Raw genomic sequence first — 15,204 nt, forward strand, 5'->3', positions numbered from 1 at the left:
CTTTATTAAAAATGCTTTTTAAAGACCGTTTGTTGTGTTTCTGCCTGGCACCGGTAAAGTATCACGTCTTTTTACTTGGAGACAGACTTTTAGACATGGTTGAATTTGGACTTCATTGCACCAGACAACTTGATTTGATTTGTTTTCAGTTGGTGAAGTTCTCATTATGACGGTGGGGCAGGAAGAGTTCCCTCCAGGCAAGCCTCGTGTGTGTATGTGTGTGTGTGTGTGTGTGGTATGTGTGTGTGTGTGTGTGTGTGTGTGTGTGTGTGTGTGTGTGTGTGTGTGTGTGTGGTGAATGTAAGTGTATGTGTGTGTGTTTGGTTGGGGGGGAGGGGTATATGTGTATGAAGGGTGTGTTGGGTGTTTGTGTGTGTGCGCATATGGTGTGTGTGTGTGTCAGAACCACAGGCTGAAGCTCACCTCCTGCTGAGTGGACTTGAGGCGCTCCTGTGCTGCGGTCCGTTCAGCAGTCAGTCTCAGCACGGCGTCATCCCTACCAGCAACCTGCAACCAGCATTGGCACAGCCAGTTAACACACCCAGCATTGGCACAGCCAGTAAACAAACCCAGCATTGGCACAGCCAGTAAACAAACCCAGCATTGGCACAGCCAGTAAACAAACCCAGGTTCAGTGCAGTCCGCACTCCCTCACCGACTCGCCCACGCCACAACACCTCTCTCCTGCTGCTGCTACAGCACACGTGAACACAGGGCTATGGGGGGCTGCTGAAGCTAACTGGGAGTTAAGTAAGTCATGGTCCTCTATCTGCTGAGAATGTGTAGGCCAGTGGAGGTGAGAGGGGTCAGGTCAGGTCTTTTTTCTTTCTACCGCAGTAGGGCCTGAGTGCTTTGAGTGAAGAGAGTGAGAGAGGGAAGAGAGAGAGCGAGGGAGGGAGAGGAGTGATTATAGAGTAAAAGAGAGAGTGTGTGTAGCGGTGTACCTCCTGCTGTGCGCTGCTGTGCCTGTGGCTGAGCAGGCTGAGCTCGCCCTGCAGACGCTGGTTCTCAGAACTCAGGTCAGACTCCTGGGCCGACAGCCTGACCCTTTGCTCCTCCGCAGCCTGGAGCTCCAACTTCAGACGAGACACCTGCCTCTCCTCCTGCACCAGCTAACCCCAACCACCCACACACACACACACACACACACATACATTAAAGGTGCCATGTGTAATGTCCGCCAAAAATCAATTCATACTCCACATTCCATAAAAGATGGGGGCAGTATACCTCCAGAAAGTGAGCTGGTTTACCCTAGAGTAACAACCGAGACTCGTGTATTGCAATTTGGCTAGCGGTTATGTTGTCCGCATACTGCCTCCCATGGCCGAAACTGGTATTATGACACCTGTCGGGCTGTGGCTAGTAATTTAGCATGCTAATTCAGGTTGATATCTCTGCAGCACTATACCTTGTTATTTTTTTAATGACATCATCGCCCATATTTCTACTCATTCTTTTGATGCGTGTAGCTCATCTTTTGGATATTTTTACCTCAATTCTTACACATGGCACCTTTAAGGTTGATGTACAGCACAGTCATACAGCACAAATCTGCATAACATCCATGTCCATGTTAAGTGGAGAATGTTGCATACAGTACCTGAGAATAGCAGGAGGAGTACTGCTGTTGCAGCTGGAGCAGGTCAGCCTTGAGCTGGGTGGATCTGCTCTCCTGCTCTGCACGCTGGGCCTCCTGTAGAGGAGAGAGCACATCAACAGCGGGTTACACGCCGTACCCCGCCGCACATACAACTGTGACCAACACATATCCAGTGCGAAATTCAGCCTCAATATATCCAGTGAGGATTTGTAAGTGTGAGACTGAACAGTGCACATGTACACAAATACATCTTCATTCGTTTCCTTTCTACTTACTGCAACCAATGTGTGTGTGTGGTATGATGTTTTTTTTTGATGAGATTTGGTGGTCAAGGGTGTGAGTTCTCACCTGGTCCTTTAGTTCCTTCCTGCAGGACTTCAGCTCTGTGCCCAGACTCTGCAATGCATCCTGGGAGGCCTGCAGCTGCTGGAGTACAGCTGTGACCTTCTCCTCTTGGCTCTCCAGTTTCTCTCGGAGGACGCTGGCCTCCTGGACCGCAGCAACCATCTTTTCCTCCCGCAGAGCAAGCTGAAGGGACAGACCATATATACATTGACACAGAAGCTTCAGAAGCTAATGGTTTGGCAAAGAGCAGCTTTATAACTGATGCAGCACTTATCAGCAGATGATGAGGTACCTAAAGACCTGCTCTAAGCATGATTGCTAGCATGCATGAAAAAGGCTTAAAAAGTCAATCAACAACTTCATCACTGACTGGCAAGAAAACAAAAACAAATCATTAAAACCCCATAAAATAAACGATATCAGTAATGATTTGCTATTATAGAAGATTAAAAGGGAGGACTCCATTTACTGCACTAATGAGAAAAATTGGCGGCTCTGCAGAAGGTATTTACTGCTTAGAGGCAACACCATATCCCTGGGACACATTCGGATGCTTGCATGTGGGGTGATCTGCGGACCACTCTGTACGTTTTGGGAAAAAGTTCAGGGTTTATGAACCAGCTTCTGGTTGTTTGTCACTGTAAACGGTAAAGAGGATAATGAGACTTCACACCACTTTGGCTGTCCATGTCTGCAGAAATGGATGTTAAATTACCCATAATTACCGATGAATTATCTAGACTCTTCTCTGTTTTCACAAGCATATTGATGCTTCTAAATGAGTACTGAAACACTATTTTCATGTGTGCTAACCAACAAAATCGGAGGATAAATACATTTTGCTTTCAGCAAAATATGAACGCAAACACAAAGAAAAGTACATGGCAGTAAACAGCATCATGTTAGACTGGGTAGTTTGTTGAGTGATGGTTGAAGGCAATATTTGCTTGAGCATCACCTGCGCTCCAGGAAGAAACCCTGAGGGGCCACCACACTTCTCTGGCATGCACATGCACATGACAACGGACTGTATTAAGACTACACAGAGGGAGACAGGGGCGAGCAGCTACACTCCATGGCACAACTGGAGGTGTTTTGCTTTTTTTTCTGTGGGAAGTTGAGGGCTTGTTGTAGGAGAATAGTAATGGGCCAAGTGCTGATGAGGAGACTTTGGGTGGGAGGATCAGGTTGGGCTGGGGGGGGGTCATTACTATACAGTAATTCCCTCTAATATTTCACACAGTGGTGTTATTAATGTGCCTTCTAAGCACAAAACGTTAATTAAAATAGTACAGATTTTGTGCATTTCATGCAAAAGAGAGAGAAAGAGAGAGAGGGAGAGAGATGGACAATGTGTGTGTGTGTGTGTGTGAAACCTAATTTCCTGTGCAGGTCCTGCTGATTGCACACGGGTGTTGAGCTGGTCTTAATTAGACCCCGGTGACCTGATGTGATGGAGCCTGACCATGTCCTCACATGTGCTCCCAGGACCCCCATCACTACCCTCCCCTCACACCACCCCCCTCCTCCTCCAGCTCCTCTCCTCACCTCTAATCTGCCCCCCACTCTCCTCTGCACACCGTCCCCTGGCCTACAACCCCACTCAGTGCGGTGACTTACAACCTCACTCTGTACATATGTCTTTACTGAGGTATCCACTGGACCAGTAGCTGAAAGGGAATGAGAGGAAAAGAACAAATATATTTCATGATGTATGACCTCCACACGCAAACAGATGCAAACACACACACACACACACACACACACACACACACACACACACACTGTTCACCTGTGTCTGCAGCTGCTGCAGGCTATCCTGCAGGCTGTGTGTGTGTAGGCCGAGGCTGTATCTCTGCTCCTCCAGCAGACGGAGGCTCTTGAGGGATGCGTCTCGGTCGCGTCTGGCCTCCTCCACATCAACCTCCCTCAGCCGCAGCGCCTCCGAGGCGGTCCTAAAGCCCTCCCTCCACTCCCGCAGCTCGCGCTCCTGCTGCTGACGCCAGGTGTGCTGCTCCTGCTCTGCCTGCTCCAAGGTTACCTGCAGCTCCTCCACACGACGTTCACCTTGCCTCACCTGTGGGATGGAGAGAGGCACACACACACACACAGAAAAAAATGTAAGGGAATGCATGAACATATACACGAGTATACACAGTCATAATTATACGCATTAATAATTATGCACACACATGTAACAAACTCATTTACTCTCTCGTACACACGCACACACCCACACACACTTACAATCACACAAACACACATACATGTGCGAACACACATACAGATGCATAAATACACATACAAACACACATGCAAAGGTATCCACTCCCACACACAATCATTATAAAAATAGGACTGTCAATATGACGGCCAGTTGTGAATTAGACAAGAGCTGCACAATGGTTATTTGTCCTGGCACTAATGAAAAAGCCATTGATATTCATCACAGCATGTCCTGTCAGCACACACAGGCACAAACACAGCCAGAGATAGCAGCACTAAGATAAAAGATTGTTCGCCCATGGATAAGACCCCACAGATGCGGAATGTAAACAAAAATACATACACCAAATCTACAACACCCTCACGCCTCGCGGCGCTAGGAACACAAAGAAACCCTGCATAGGCTGTCAGAGCCTGAGGTAATGACACAGTTTTAGATGGTTCTAAAACACACACAGGCGCACACACAGAGGTATATCCACAGACACACACATACAGGTACACGCAGGCACAGAGACAGACACACAAGCATATATTGGTGTAATCTGGATTCAGGACAGGCTGGGGCTCCTTTATCAACTGGGCAAACATACGTTACAACAACATGTCTGCACTGGACTTAATGAGTTTTCACCATGGCATAACAGAAGAGAGGGGGGGGGGGGGTAGAGAACACGGAAAAAAGAAACAAGGGGGAGAGAGAGACAAGGGAGAGAAAGAAAGGCCAAGAGAGTGGGAGAGAGAGAAGAAAGCAAAGGAAGAGGGGAGAGAGAGAGAGAGAGAGAGAGAGAGAGAGAGAGAGAGAGAGAGAGAGAGTTCTTTATGAACCACCAAACTCTTCTAGTGACAGGAGCGGCACATAAAAGTCTGCTGGAGTAAAATGAACGAGTGTAAGTAAGTGTGAAAATATACTGCGCCGCGCACCTCTGCAGACCCCTCTATTAATCAACCTGTCTGCACTTTGTTTGGAGAGTAATCTTGTCCAACCACCGGAGAAGCACTCAGCGGTAAGTGGCGGTTGGCTGTGCTTTGAAGGCCCTGCTTTATTGCGGTCCCAAAGCACAGCGAGGCAGCGCTGTGAAAACACTCCGTCTCCGTCCGCGCTCAACACTCCCGGCCCCGCCGACCCTCTTCACCTCACGCCGAGCACCGCACCGCACCACACCGCCTGCCGAGCCGCACCGCCAACATCACCTCCAGCTCAAACACACACACACACACACACACACAGAGGTACACACACACTCTCTCTCACACACACACTGTCTTTTTTCTTTTGTGCGTTTTGTCATTCGTTTGCCTTCCCCATCTCCTCTCTGATTAGTAGGCTGTCCACCCCACCACTGGAGCCAGTTATCTCTCTCCTCCTCCTCCTCTTCACCCTCCTCTTCATCCTTCACTGCTCTGCTCTCTCTTTTTCTGTCTCTCTTCATACCCCGCCTGACCACGGCACAGGTCAGCTCTCATTAGCGGGCCGTGAGGAAACCCTGCTCTGTCCGAGTTCATCCTTTCCTCCAACTCCCTGAACATCCCCCACGTTCTCCCTCACAGAGACACAACAGCCTCTCAGACTCCATAACAAACAAACAAACTCGGGGGCTTGCCCTTTACCCAAATAAACTCCGCAGACTTTTTTCCAAACTGAATATTTTTTCTTTTAAACCTCTACTTTTCTGTAGTTTTGTAAGACAAGTGTGTAATTTATTGGGGCTTTCATCTTTGAAATCTGGTATTTTTTGTCCATTTCCAAGTCTAATTCCATACTTTTCCAGATCTGTACTATATTGTCTGACAGGGTCAGAGATATATTTAGACTGCATATTACTTATGAGAGCTTAAGAACAGTCTTAGAGTCTTAGACTGTCAGAGGCTCAGCCCAGTCACTGTACAGAGTGCAGAGAGGGTAAACAGAGACCTTTTCCACCAGCTGAAGTTGCTCCTCTCGTGACCTTCTCACCTCCTCCGTAGTCCAGTCCTGTAGCGAAGATAGAGACCAGCATGCTGAAACTCTAAAACCCACCATGAAGAGGTTCAAGAGTTTCAAGTACTGTATACGTGTATTTACTGAGGTATCCATTGGTCTAGTAGCTGAAAGGGAATGAGAGGGAAAATGTACATTCTGTGTTGCAGAGAGGGTCTCTCAGAAAAATTACATAGAAGTGACAAACACTTGAAACATCTAGCTGTTGTTGTTGTTGTTGTTGTTGTTTGTTCCATATCCTAAAATGCATTAGAAAGTGTTTTTCAAGTCAACGAAAGGACGCAAAGTGTGGTCTGCTACAGTAAGTGTGTGTGCATGTGTATGTGTGTGTGTGCATGTTAAAACAGGGGAACAGGATGACACACAGGAGTCAAGTGTGGCACATAAAGCACAGGTCAGGGCAACAAGATGAAGGCTGCTCTTGCTCATTCTGAAGCATCCACCTTTTCTTACATTAACATTATATTCTGTGTGTTCCCTCCTCTATATGACATTATTGTCAATACGCCTGACCCCGCTGTATAAATGATTCCATTCAACATTGATCACATACAGAGGAGGTAAAAGAGAGCCACAGCAAAAGAAAGAGAAAGAGAGAAGAGAGAAAGAGAGAGGTCACGTATGAGGCGTGAATGAGAGGCCAGGGTCAGGGCATGTCAAGGCCCTGTGCGTACATCTCTTAAAGAAATGACAGAGAAGTAACACTTGAAACTTTAAGTTAACAGTGTGTCCATTGTTCCATTTGCTTCATTTGCTCTGTATCCCAAAATACATGCCTTATATCAAGATATACATATACTTTCTGTATATTAATAGTCATGGAGCGACCGCCAAGTGTGGTCCGCTGACAAGGCTGGTGAAATATTGAGGGGCTAGGGGCTAACGCAGAACTCAAGACTTGAGCGTGTGGCCTTTGGAGCAGATAATGGTAGACTTACAGGACACGGAGGGGAGACCGCAGTTCATAGTGAATTAGGAAAGAGGCTGTCCGGTCCTGACCACCCTCTTAGGGATAGCACCAGTCCAACTCCAACAGGATTTATTAGGATGAGCTGGGCCTCTCTCCTCATTGGTAGAGTGTGTGTGTGTGTGTGTGTGTGTGTGTGTGTGTCTGAATGTGTAGGTATGTGTATGTGTGTGCATGTATGCGTATGATTGTTTGTGTGTGCGTGTGTGTGCGTGCATGTGTATGTGTGTGCTGGATAAAAAAAGAGAACAGGATGACACACGGGAGTCAAGTGTGGCACATAAAGCACAGGTCAGGGCAACAAGATGAAGGCTGCTCTTGCTCATTCTGAAGCATCCACCTTTTCTTACACTAACATTATATTCTGTGTATATGACATTATTGTCAATACGCCTGACCCCGCTGTCTAAAAGATTCCATTCAACATTGATCACATACAGAGGAGGCAAAAAAGAGACACAGCAAAAGAAAGAGAGAATAGAGAAAGAGAGAGGTAGAGAAAGAGAGAGGTCATGTATGAGGCGTGAATGAGAGGCCCAGGCTCGGGTATGTCAAGGACCTGTGCGCTAAGGCAGCTCCAGCCTTTTGTGCTGGCGGTGATTGTGAAGAACGGTGAGAGGGGGGCGGTGTGAGCTATCAAGGATGCCTCTCGCAAACACAACAAAAAGAGCAGCTCCAGGAACAGATGGGGCTCTGGATGTGGGGGCTTCTGTGTGCTTGGACTGACCTTCCCTGTTTAATTAAAAAAAAGTGTGTGTGTGTGTGTTTGTGAAACACTTTTTGTGAGTGAGTGAGTGTGTGTGTGTGTGTGTGTGTGTGTGTGTGTGTGTGTGTGTGTGTGTGTGTGTGTGTGTGTGTGTGGTGAGATGGTAGTGGGTTGAGATGGGGCAATTTGCAGGGGTGTTTAGTGGGGATCTGACCTCCCTCTCCTGCTCCAGTTGTGCCAGTGTCCGGTCGACTTGGCGCTGAAGCTCCTCAATCTGGGTGTCTTTCTCTTGCTGCTGCTGCAGAGATGTACACACACACACACACACACACACACACAGAGAGAGAGAGAGAGAGAGAGAGAGAGAGAGAGAGAGAGAGAGATAGAGAGAGAGAAAGGCAAACTCATACCACAAGGACACAAATAGACAAGGACAAAAACAGACAAACTCACAAAGACACAAGCACACAACACACACACACACAGGCACAAAGTAGAGGTGAGGCACTCGGGGAGCTGGAGTGTTGCTGAACGTGTCAGCAGATGCCTTTGCATAATGCATATCACACCTCTGAAATGATCCATTAGCAGTTTGGAGTGCGAGGGGCGAGGTGTGCTAAATAAGCTGACTTGACACTATAAGAGTTACAATATCCTCTCTCCACGGCAGGCAAAGGCACCGCAGAACGCGGGGGGCACTCGGTGCCAGAGCACACTGCGGGGAGGCCTGTCGTATCCCAGCAGGCTTTTGGGGAGTCGGAGGTGTCTCAGGGAGAGGGAAGAAGAAGTGAGAGAGACAGTTCCTTCTCAGGAGTGTTGTAGGCCTCCACTATCTGCCCCCTCAATCACACACCGCACCACATGCAACACACACACACACACACACACACACACACACACACACACACACACACACACACACACACACACACACACACACACACACACAAACACACACACACACACACACACACACACACACACAAACACACACACACACACACACAAACACAGACACTGATTTATAATTTTAATATCTCTAATTTCCACCGAGGCGCCCGCTTTTCCAAATGTCATTTTCCAATTTATGTCAAACCGTGTGACCATTTTTCTTAATAGCGCTTATGACAAGCTCGGCGGCGAGGCGGATATGCAATTCAGATGGAGTGTTTTACAGCCACAGGAGCAGACGCCGCTCGCTGTTTATGTGTTTGTCTTTATCAGACGCCCGCTAAATGTTTTGCCGAGCAGTGGAAAAAAACTATGGTGTGCACAAAGGGGAAAAATACATTAGTTGTACAGGCTGGAGGGTGGAGGGTGGGGTAAAAATGGCTGCAGGCAAGAAAATAATAACTCAGCCATAAATCTAATAATTACACTTATCATAATAAGAATTATGATGGCAGTAATGATAATCTATTAAAATATGCATTAACATTAAAGGCAGGGAGCGGGAACGTAGGATGGCTCTTACGATGGCTATTACGAGAATATATATGTTAATTAAAGCAGGGGCCGCCCCTTTTACGCACTCCCATATCTCTGCCACTAATGGGGTGGTAGGGTTGAAGGTGCCAGGGTGCAGTTCTGTGCCTACCCTGCGAGTGGCGCTGTGGAGCTCCTCTCGGGTCTGGTGGAGTCGGGCTTGCAGGGCGTCCCTCTCGCTCTCCCACTCGTGCTCTCTGTTCCGCAGTTCCTCCCATGTCTTCTGGACGCTCCGCAGCTCTGAAGACTTGTCCTGCAGCTGTGGGGGTAGAGTGCATATACAGACACAGACATTACACTGAGACAGGAAACAGACATTCTCATAAATACTCAGACTCGCTTGGTGAGAGAGAGACAGACAGAGAGAGGTGAAGAGATATACTGTACAATTCCAGGGCAAAGCCTAACTCTGAATACAGTGCATAGAGATGTATTTATGAACTTGATCACCACCAACTATTACTCTATCGGGCGGTGTGAAACTGCGCGAGAATGAGTGTGTATAAAAATGGCTTGACCTATTCACGCTAGGATATCAATTGGAGAGTATTAATCAGATGGCTGAAAGAGCTGGCCAGCCTTGAGTCATTTCCTGCCTCTTACGAGCTCATTGAAGGTGTTGGCTGGCCACCCAGGTCAGCTTGTGAGGTACCACTGGGAATGGAAATGGGTGGACTAAGGATCTAAGTACGCCCCCTACGCTGGCACAGCAGTCGGGCCCGAAGAGAGGAGAGGGAGGGAGTTCACGTTCAGCTTCAGGAGTTTGTTGGTTTGTTGTGATTGCCACACATGCCCTGCCCTGGTCTTCCTCCTTAGCTGGTGGGCAATCGACTGGCATCTAACAGCACCCTGGCTTCTGGCCTGTATCCCTCAAAAAAAAAAAAAAAAACAAGAAAAGGGGGGGAAAAGCCCTAAAAATACCAGGAACAAGTTGTCGGAAATGAAATTTCAATTCACCCAGTCCCTTTATACACTGGTGCGGGAGCTTGCCGAGCAGAGAGGAGCGGGATCAATAGTGTTTAGACAGCAGAGCAGATTTTCTAAGCGCCGGATCAATAGGAAAGGGAGAGGAAAAAATACCCCAGCTTTTCTTTGGGTGCTGTAGTAAATACGAACAAATCAGTGGCCTTAGGCTAAATGGATTGACCAGCTGTTTCCGACACCTGGGCTGTAAATAAAGATCTATTCAGAGGGGCTCTGATGGAGACCTGAGAGTTGGGGATGGGGGGTGTGAGGTGGAGACGGACTGCCACCGCGCTCCACTAACTCTCCCTCACACACAAGTGCGCGCGTGCACACACACATGTATAAGTATACAGAAATGGGTTGCCTAATTTGGATTGCATGGAAATGTTACAACCAGGACCAGTAGGTGCAGGTGTGTCTCTATCACGGTCTTACCACTAGCAGTTGGAAACTCCAATTAGTCAAAGTAGATATTGGTTTAGTGTCGAATGATGAAAATGACTATTTACACTACTGCTGGTACACTACGTCTGAGTTATAGTTTAAAATGGGAGAAGTAGCACCATACTGGGATGAAGTCTTGTTTGGTAGATGACTAATCAGTTTCTGTTGGCTCATGTAATGCTTTTACCACTGGTACACCAGAAGAAAAACATCAAAAAATGAAGTATGGCGCCATAGAAGGGATGTAATTTAAACTGGAGTGGGGGAAAAAAATGAAGACAAAACTTCAAAACAGCAATATGAAATGCCTGTTTCAATATCAAAGCCACTCTTCGGGGAGTCAGAGAGATGGAAAGAGTGAGAAACTTTGAAAAAAAGAACTATAAAAACTCATCACTCACTCAAAGCCAAGACAAACAGTGTAATGAGGACTATTAGAGGCTTGTAGCTGACTGCTCACTCTTGCCCTTGTTTGGACAGAGTGACAGGAGTTGAGAGAATGAGAGAGAGAGAGGGGGGACGAGACCCCTGTGCCACACCTCCCTCCCTCCATCTCTCTCTTCTCTCCGTTTCTCTGTTCACTCCTCCGTCAGAGGGGGCTTGTCCATTACGAGCAGCCACAGCAAAGTGATTTATAATTGCCCCCATTCTGCCAGTCAGTCACTGGAAGGAGAGAGCGTCGCTGATGTGAAGAGGCTTGGCGGAGCGGCTGGACTGACAGGCGGCATTCGGTCGGGGCGTGGGGCTCTGACAGCACCGGAGGCCAGCTGATCCTGCGGCGCTTATTTTAAGCATCCAGACTGAGCAGCCGAGACGTGTCATCAGAGCCCAGATAAGAGCGACCCCCACCCCACTTTATGCATTTAAAAATAAAATAAAATAAAATAAATTAATATATATGAGGAAGATAGAAAGGACTTTTTGGAGAAAGCTGTCGGGGTGGGGGTGGGGGGTGGTGTGAAAGCCAAGCTTTCAGGGTGCCGGGGCACTTGCCATGATTAAAAAATGATGTGTCACTTTCAAGCCGGTGACAGTGCCTTTCCGCAATGCAAACACTCCGAGTGTCTTTGGGAATCCTGCATCTCTGGTGTGTACACCTGTACAGAATGTTTGTGTCCTTGGGTTCACAGTAAAGGTTAACTTGTTTTTTAACAGCATCTCTTGGCAAGCCACACCAAACATCAGGGTCAGCTGAAATGACTTCCCAGGTGCATTTACCTAAATGACCTCTCCGACTCAATCCAATCATACCTGAAGCACCCATAAGCAAGCCACAGTGGCAATAAAAAACATTCTAATGCCCTCCCAAACTATTCTGTTACCTCCCTGTCAGAAAGAGGCATCCTGCCTCAAGTTATGCTCATGCCCCTCCCTAAACGCCGGCGCGGTATGCACAAACGACTATTAAATATTTACAGCACTCGCAGTTAATTCAGCCTTGCCCCACAAAGGCCCTTCTATATTTTTTGTGTTGTGTAATGGGATTGTTTTTAAATATTAAAACAGTTCGTCTTGCTGAATGTTCGAGCATGGCATGCGAGTGGCTTGTTTGCCTTTCAACTGTGGGTAAAGCCGCAGTATCTCACCCCTCTGCCTCAGGAGTCATCCAATGACGTGGCTGATCAAATGGGCTTCTAGCAAGGGCCCTGCCTGCATCTTAGAGCTGTTTTGTTCACTCTTTGGGTGGGCTTTATGGCCATGAGTATGCATGTGTGAGTGTGTGTATGTGTGTGTGAGTGTGTGTATGCATGATGCTTTGTTGTACTCTAGAGGCCAGCATGTGCGATCTGACATGCTACAGTGGGGCTGAAGCTACAGTACACACAAACCAATCTGCATCCACGTGTGTGTGTGTGTGTGTGTGTGTGTGTGTGTGTGTGTGTGTGTGTGTGTGTGTGTGTGTGTATGTGTGTGTGTGCCTGTGCTTGTCTTGTCTGTCAGCGCACCCATTATCTATAGCCCAACTCCAACCTTTTATGTCAATAATAAGAATCTGTAATTGTAATCACTTACATTGTTTTTCCCACAAAGCATTTACAATATGGCGCAGATGTACATGTTCATTTTCATCTGTATATGATCTTACTGAACGTTCCCCTTTCAATGGACTGTGACAACAGGTACTGACACTGACTCTAGCTGACACTAGCTGAAGGTTGAACTAATGTGATTCCAATATGTTGTGATTCCAATGGCTTTAAATATCAAATGTTTTAGTCATGATGAAATACAGACACATTTATAGGCATACACTCTTCAGGAAGCTGTTAAATGTCTCCTGGACATTATAGTAGGATCACTATCCAAATACTGTTTACTGGAAATGAAAATATCATCAGTAAAATGTCAGCAAAACACTCATCTAACATGATCTAAATCTGGACAGTAATACTTATGCATGGACATGATGATAACATAAAGCAAAAAAGTTTGAAAAGTTTTGAGTAAATAGCAAATAACAGTAGAACTTTTCTGCAAAACATAGTCCTGTTTATGAGGAGCTCGGTATTTAAAACAAATTTTAGTCTATTTGGGACACATCAACAACACTGATTCTAAAATGAAGTTTGTATATTTCATATTTTGTTTACAGTACATGATCAATATGAGCAAGCCAAAGAATCTTCAGCATCTGACCACAATCTGTGACCAGCCCCACATAGCCGGCAGAGCAGCATGTCAGGTATGTTTATCAGGCTGGAGAATGCAGACTGCAGGCGGGGAGATAGGGGCTATTGAGCATGTTTATGTTCCAGGGCCCGGGCCCAGGCTCCTTAATGCATAACACAGGGGCGCTTCAGTATGCGGGCGCCCTGGGGCTATTCTCAGAGTGGTCTTCACTGCGCAAACACAGGTGGCCTCTAGGGGGCATGAGTATGTGGGGCAGGTGGGGGTGAGGGTGGTCGAGGGGCAGGGACAGAGTGGCTGAGCCCACGAGCCCCATGCAGAGCTCGGTATAATATGTCCATACATCAGAGGGCCGTGGCAGACAGTGATTCACAGGCGCAGGAGCAGGCCAAACCGCTGTGGTATTAGCTTTAATAATGCAGGCGCGGGTTAGCTGCTCACTCTTTCCTGACAAATATGGGCAAATCAATTAATTCCACTGACGTGCCCCTCCACCGCTGCCACCGCGCCTGCCCCAAAAGCACACACATAAATCCAACATGGCCCCCTCTGCTTTCTTATTTTGTTTTTTTGACAGTCGGCCCGACACAGGGAAATCATTTCTTGTATTTATGTTCTCGTTTTAAAAGACGGCTCAGCCAAGCAGAACATTTGTTATTACTATAAACTTTCAATGTTTAGAAGGTTAAAGAATTCAGTAACAGAACTGGGGGAGCGCAGCCCGAAATGAGGCCTGGGATTAGCAAACAAGGCACAGCGTGAGCAGATGTTTGACTGACTAGTGCAACAACACGCACAGACCAGCAAGACTAACTCCACTGACAAAGCCCTGCTCTCCTCTAATCACATACATAGCCATTAGAAACAGCCTATTACACTCTCATTAGGACTGTTTACAGGGAGCTATTTGCAATAATTAATGCCAATGCCATGAAACACATATCACTGAAACCATGACAACTTTCCTGCAATGGGGATTTTTTTTCATGAAATGAATGTTGGAAAACAGAATAATGGCTACAATATCTGAATAAGCACTTATAATTTAGGCTCAAATAGGCAACAATAATAGCAAAACAATAATATAGCCCATATTGTATTATTTCTGGTAGGAAATCATTAGGACATGCAGAAGAGAGTGCCTCAATGAGCGCAAAGCAAATTTGGAGAAGGGTAAGGGGTAGAGAGGCATGGAATGGAGCCAGCTACCGAAAGCCAAATCAAAATTGTGGAACCTTCTGTAATAGACCTTTACCTGGAATTAATTTTCCTCTCTAATGAAATGTTTCTCTTTTCTAACTTCTTGTCTATCAGTGCTCAGCTCATAAATATTGTCTTATTATTATCGTCATTTTTTTTTCTCCCCCCGATATGCCAGAGAATTCAGAGGCAATTACTGAAGTGACAGGTGAAATGGGAACAGAACTGGAAAAAAAAGAGAAAGAAATGAACGGTTGCCATGGCGACGGGCCAAGAGAATCAGATTGCATGTGTACTCAGTCATGTGACCCACCCCACCCCCCACCACCACCACCACCCCTCCCCAGCCCCACTGCACAGTGTCGCACAGAGCCTCCCAGAGCCGACCAGAGGATACTTAACCTTAATAGCTGCCAGCAATCGCCAGCCCATCCACCTGAATTTATTTGCTATTTCTGTCCAAAGGTCAGGTGGTTCAGTGTGTGCATGCGTGTTTCTTTGCGTATGTGTCTGTATGTGTGTTGCTTGTGAGGGTGGCTGAGTGTGTGCATGTTGTATGACTGAAGATCACGCACACACACACACAAACACATGCACACATCCACCCCCACACACACACACCTTCCTCACCAAAAGATGTAATTACGTGAAAA

The 15,204-nt window shown here is 46.9% G+C and overlaps 1 protein-coding gene across 5 annotated transcripts in view; it reads right to left on the bottom strand.

Annotated features, from left to right (window-relative positions):
- Window positions 1-15,204, bottom strand: part of LOC125306996 (trichohyalin) — a 151,964-nt gene that overhangs the window by 36,172 nt on the left and 100,588 nt on the right. For all 5 annotated transcript variants that reach the window (XM_048262682.1, XM_048262685.1, XM_048262683.1 and 2 more), the window contains 8 exons: window positions 9,426-9,572; window positions 8,043-8,126; window positions 6,090-6,149; window positions 3,741-4,025; window positions 1,952-2,131; window positions 1,604-1,696; window positions 945-1,112; window positions 424-507 (listed from right to left, as the gene is read on the bottom strand). In XM_048262682.1, the coding sequence (XP_048118639.1) occupies window positions 424-507; window positions 945-1,112; window positions 1,604-1,696; window positions 1,952-2,131; window positions 3,741-4,025; window positions 6,090-6,149; window positions 8,043-8,126; window positions 9,426-9,572 (1,101 nt within the window). The remainder of the gene's footprint in view (window positions 1-423; window positions 508-944; window positions 1,113-1,603; window positions 1,697-1,951; window positions 2,132-3,740; window positions 4,026-6,089; window positions 6,150-8,042; window positions 8,127-9,425; window positions 9,573-15,204) is intronic.

Source organism: Alosa alosa, chromosome 14, assembly GCF_017589495.1.
Source record: "Alosa alosa isolate M-15738 ecotype Scorff River chromosome 14, AALO_Geno_1.1, whole genome shotgun sequence".
NCBI lineage: Eukaryota > Metazoa > Chordata > Actinopteri > Clupeiformes > Clupeidae > Alosa > Alosa alosa.